The sequence below is a fragment of the Rhipicephalus sanguineus genome, chromosome 1 (assembly GCF_013339695.2).
Source record: "Rhipicephalus sanguineus isolate Rsan-2018 chromosome 1, BIME_Rsan_1.4, whole genome shotgun sequence".
Lineage (NCBI taxonomy): Eukaryota > Metazoa > Arthropoda > Arachnida > Ixodida > Ixodidae > Rhipicephalus > Rhipicephalus sanguineus.
This window is the reverse complement of record NC_051176.1, coordinates 181,993,602-181,999,431: the sequence shown is the minus strand read 5'-3', so window position 1 is coordinate 181,999,431 and position 5,830 is coordinate 181,993,602. Positions and strand designations below refer to the sequence as shown.

The window sequence follows — 5,830 nt, the reverse complement described above, 5'->3', positions numbered from 1 at the left end:
TTCAATGTAATATTTTCGCATTTTGTGCTACACACGCGGGCATACTTCAAAATCGTCACATTTGACCACGAATAGTCTGAGTTAAACGGCAGGTTGTATTATAAAAAGCAAAAAAAAAGGGTGATTCTGCGAGCATTCAAGATTATGCTAGCGTACCGTGAGCAGCCTTTTTCCGTGCATAGTATAGTATAAGGTAGAACAGTGCAGCTGCTGTTCGCGCGCCGTGAAACACCCGCTGACGCATAGGAGTTGCAACTGTTGCCTTAATTAGACAAAGACATTTCTTTCCTGTTTTCAATAATGCGAGTTTACGCCCATCAACTGCTGCATAATTGGCTGCATTACTCTTAGTGAGAAGGAACAAACAAACCAAGGAACGCACAGTACTTTTACACAGCGTGTTACTAAATCTGCTAATGTTGGCCAGCGGTGGCCGCGAAGGCATGACTTTCGCGTGTGCGATTTTCCTCAACTCGAAGTAATCCAAATAAATAAGGGCCCCATGTTCACAAAACGCTCTCGTGTAAGAGTGTTTCGTCAGAGAAAGCACGGGGCAATCCTTGCTCTGGGCCTATTATTAGCGAAAGCGGTTATCCTATTTCAAATAACAATTAGCCTAATAACGGAACGTTTTCTGAATACGGCCTGTGGTCTTCAGAAGCTTGCCGCAGGAGACAGTTCCACTTAAATAATATGGCAAGATAAATTTCGCGTATGCAGGCTAACGAAGCCAAGAACAGTGTTCTTGTTTAAATCAAGTTGTTGAGGCTATTAAGAGGTCTTCTTCAATAACAAAAGAAAGCGCATATAGCCGGAAATCATAATTGGCTGATATAAGCGAAAAATTCTAGCGGATCTTCTTTGCGCATACTGGCCATATTCTAGCATATATTGAATCGGCACAGTTTGACTGTGTAGATTCACTACCTCTATATTTGTTACAAATAGTGTGCGGCACAGGCTAACACTTCCTGGTGCTTCAAAAAAAATTACGAGGGATGCTGAGAACTTTCTATGAATGTGAGGCGAAAGCCTAATTTGACCCACAGCGATTTGCAGTGAAGGTCTGAGCCCACGCGTCGAAGTGTAGCCACCGTACATTGAAGTTTTCGAAATGCGACAGCAGCGCAAGAACCCGCAGCTTAGCGAGCACAAGCAGCCAAAGTGGGTCCGGTCCCGACTAGAAGCGAACGCGACTCGCGCGCCTCCCCCCTGTCCAGAACATGCATGCTCGGCAGGGCCAACGCCGCAGGATCGGTGTGGAGCACGTGCCTCACGCTGCTGCTCGCGAGAACGGCGCAGAGACGAAGTAGACGTGCAGCTCGCGTGCTCAAGTGTATTTTTTTTATTTTTTACCATATTTTGTTCACCCTGGCCTGCGAACACAGACATATAAGACTTTCGCCTTAAGATCTGCGTGAACTTGCACGTCCCCCCCCCCCCCCCCCACGCACACACACACTCACACTTAATTGTTCATGCCTCACACCTAATTTTTCATGCCTCATGCGCATTCTCACAATGCACTATAACTATTAGAATATGATAAAACTCTGCTAACAGCCGTAACGGCTGAACAATATGTTAGAGAGAACCAAACGAAGTGTACAGAAATTAAGAAGTTTTCGCGTCAAGACTTGCAGTGATTCCGTGCGTTCCCGCTTCCCATAAGGAAAAATGAAGACGCGGATGAACATAAAGCGCGCACGGCCAACTACAGCAAAACATGGCCGCCTTTGTGCTATACTCGGCGCTGCGTCTCACACGGGGGCCACCAAAACGCGTCGTTTTTATGAAGCCCATGCCATCCACGTAGCCACCTGGAAGTTCGAATTGGTGACTCCGCAGGTGGTTCGGCCGAACATTCCACATTGAAATACGAATGCCGCTCTTGACTTAATAATTTTCCTCATGTTGCCTTTGTTTGGAGGAGCCGCCGAAAACACGAAGAAAGCGCAGAAAATATCGACGTGACTTAATACCCTCCTTGTGTTCTATTCCGGCACACATTTTTTGGACAGTATATAAGAAGCCCGCGGGTTCGAAGAGGATCAGTTGTAGCAGCTTGTGCTGATTCATTGAACCGACCAACGCCATGAAGACTCTCGTAAGTAAATGCTTTAACATCTGTAGTTTTAACCATTGTCTGGCAGTTGCATTCAATTTGTGCAGCTTAATAATTCGGAAATATTTTGCTTAACGTTGTTGCGTTCCAAAGGGCACATTTAGGTTTCATGGAATTTCCGAGGAAGCGCGCGCTGTCAGCGTCGATATTTATCGACGCTGACAGCGTGCGATATTTCTCGCACGTGTTGCAGACACGTGCGAGAAAGCAGTGCATGTGCATCCTGCGTAGGTCGCAAACTTCAAGCGCTAGAAATGGTTCGAACACCTATGAACACAGCAAGGCATTGACGCACCGCAGCCAGACTTCATTTCTCATTCGGAACTTTTCGTGGCCCCAAGAGAGTGCCGGTGTGAACGCGGTACTGTGTGAATCGCACTAAATAAGTCAGCGGATTAAAATGTCATGTTTTCTCGGTAAGAGGGAAATCTTTGTGTTAAACGCAGGACCAGTGTTTTTTTTTTATTTCCAGGAAAACGACGAAATACTATAGCGCATTGGATATTCGAGATCGGGTATTTCTGAGCAGTTTCTATCTTTTCAAATAACTGAGCCTTCCCTGACAGAAACTGACTGAACCTGGAAAGAGACGAAGTGGCCATCTCAGAGTAGAAGTTATCTTTTCACTCTATGCCTAAAGATTAAAGAACAACTCCTTTACTAATTTTTGTAAACGATGAAGAAAGGAGCTTTTATGAAGTTTTGATCTACTCTACAGCTATAGGCTACGAGGATAATTAAGGCTCAGTAAGTGGCTTTGCTTGTGCCTTGACCTCGGCAAAGACAAGGCGACGTCGAACAATGAGCCTAATGTTTTTGCCACATGAAGAACCATCCAAAAAAGTAGTGGAGAACTTCTCGTTTGCCCTAACGGAAAGTGATTGCGATGGAAAATATACTAATAGCTGCCGTTAATACTAGGCTCTCCACATAATATTTGTTATGCTCTTTGAGAAGAAATACACATCACGCCAATTATATTGTTCTTATTCAAAATGATAGGTTAGGAGGCAGTAATGTTAGAGTTGTCAGAACGTGAGCTTAACCCTGCGTGACAACCTTTTCAAATGCTGACACGTATTTCAGAGCACCTCGCTAGACACCGGTTAAGTTGAATAATATCTTTGTAAATGTATATCCTTTTATTATAGTCGTGAGTGTGATTTTGCGCTTTGAAACTGCTAACATTTAACGCAAATATGCCAAAAGCTTCGATTTATGCAAATATTCAGTCGGGCGCAAATGCTATTTGAAAGTAAGAAGTAGCTGGTTTGCTGTACTTAACTATGTTATGCGAATGGAGAGCTATGCTATGAGGCTATTTATGGCAACTTAACAGCCCCGCCACGGTGGTCTAGTGGTTATGGCGCTCGACTGCTGACCCGAAGGTCGCGGGACCGAATCCCGGCCGCGGCGGCTGCATTTTCGATGGAGGCGAAAATGTTTGAGGCCCGTATACTTAGATTTAGGTGCACGTTAAAGAACCCCAGGAGATCGAAATTTCCGGAGCCCTCCACTACGGCGTCTCTCATAATCATATCGTGGTTTTGGGACGCTAAACCCCAGATATTATTATTATATTACGGCAACTGAACAGTCTTCATATTTCGGTACACACATAAAAAGATTTATATGGTGAAAAACATGCGGTAGAATACTGATGTTTGCTGTTGGGTCAAGATAACAGTAATTTTGTCTGTTTGTAGCAACAGTGAAAAGGGCCTGATTGATTACAGTTCGAGTACAATCAATATGTTTGTCCTCATGTCTTCCATATGTATAGGCAGCATAAAACAGCAAAATACGCTGTAGATATTACAAGTTATAAAGTACGGTACACGAAACAGCACTGAGGCGCTCCCTATTGCATAGCACCCGTATATTGGGAGCTATACAATAGGGAGCGTCGTATATCGTTTTGCAGTGGGAAATATTGGTCTGGCAGTCAGGTGCTCGCTGCGAGCACATATTCTTGTGCACGTTCTGTGCGAATTTTCTTTTCGCTAATAGGTATGTGAGAAAGCAATCGCGGCTTCGTGGCTTCTGGATGCCACTCGCAGAAGGAGCTCGTGAGCATGCGTCTATGCGTTTTCGTTTGACAGGCAGTGGCCGTCGTCTTGTGCTCGCTCGTCGCCGTCGCGCTGGCCGGCGCCGTGGTTGATGGTGGCTACGGCGGCGGTGTTAGCACGGGAGTGGGCGGTAGCGTGGTGGTACTCAACTCCGGCGGCTATGGCCACGGAAAGGTCGTGCCGGGGCCTTCATTTCTAGTCAAGACGGTTCACCACGTGAACAAAGTCAGCTCTGGCGGCGCGGTGGTGGCACACTCGGGCTTGAGTGGCACACACGGAAACGGCGGATACGGACACGGCGGCGTCGTCTACATGCCCCTCTACGGTCTCGGCCTCGGAGCTCTGGGTGGTGTCGGTGCAGGAGCTTTCGGAGGCTACGGCGGCTATGGAGGCTACGGAGGCTACGGAGGCTACGGCGGATGGTAGAGCCCGGCGCAACGTCGCCTAGTAAGTTGCATATGGTACTTCGGAATTGCAAAATAATGATCGGATTTCACGTCATCGTGTGAGATGCGCTACCCGTCGCAGTAGTCAGTGGTAGCTGTGGCGTTGCGCCGTTGATCTCGACGTGGCATTTTCGATCCGAGCCACAGAGGCCACATTTCGATGGGGTTAGCACAACAACAGCACCGAAGCATGACCTCTAAAATAGAGAGAGAGAGAGCGCGCGTCGTCTTGGAGGCCACTGCGTCTCCTATATAATCCTAACTTCGGAGAACAAGGAAGAGCTGTAGTTAAAGACAGGGCTTGACTGTAAAGCATCCAGAATCTTCATAGTACGTTTTATTACTACTTAGACGACGAAAAATGCGGGTTAAGAGGCACTATAGAGGGCTGTTAATGGATTGCAATACTTGTACAAGTAAACCGATCAGTTTACCAGTTTACTGCTATTGAAAAAAAATGAAACTTGATATCTGACGTTTGGTCGGTCAAACGCAAACATGTATAGTGCATAGACACGCTTAATGATCCGCGCCTACAGAATTAGTCATCGAGGTACGTGGTACAATAACTGATTCATATATTTTTTTTGCTTTTTTCAGGCATGAAAACATGTTTGTCTTCATTTCATAAAGAAGTACTTCTGAATCACTACAAGTATCGTCACCCAAGAATGAATCATCAATTCCAGCTTCTGCCAACCCGGTTAAGGCAAAGACAATTTCTTTTTATGCACATACTCATGCATAATGGCAAACAAAGCGTTGAGATAAATTTTTGCTGAAGCAAATAAAAAAACTTCGCCTAAATAATAATATTTTCTAGGTTTCTCTCCTTGTTAGTTACTATAAAATAGCTCAGAAAAATATCCTTGGCATCTCGCAGGCTGCGCCATCCAGGCCGCAGCCGTCCTCAATGACCCACTTGTTTAAACATCTTTGCTATTGAGCGTTCCATGTAACAATTTTTGCAGTCTTCATACGACCCATATAAAGCGAATGGGTAATAAAGCAACTGACAATCAATACTTGTTAAATATATGTATGCATGTCAAATTTCCGACGTGCTTCAAAGAACGAAGGACGGGGAATTTTTTCCGAGGGGCTCGTTCTTTTGCTAGACAAAATCAAATGAATACAACAGAAATTAGGCAAAGGGTCATTGGCTTGATGTTCTGTTGAATTCATTTGGC

The 5,830-nt window shown here is 45.3% G+C and overlaps 1 protein-coding gene across 1 annotated transcript; it reads left to right on the top strand.

Annotated features, from left to right (window-relative positions):
• Nucleotides 1–4,224: 4,224 nt before the first annotated feature.
• On the top strand, nt 4,225–4,620 carry LOC119380636 (claw keratin-like; the record flags this gene model as incomplete). The annotated part of the gene is made up of 1 exon (XM_037648996.2): nt 4,225–4,620. A coding segment is annotated over one exon (396 nt), but the record flags the coding sequence as incomplete, so codon positions are not given.
• Nucleotides 4,621–5,830: the final 1,210 nt, after the last annotated feature.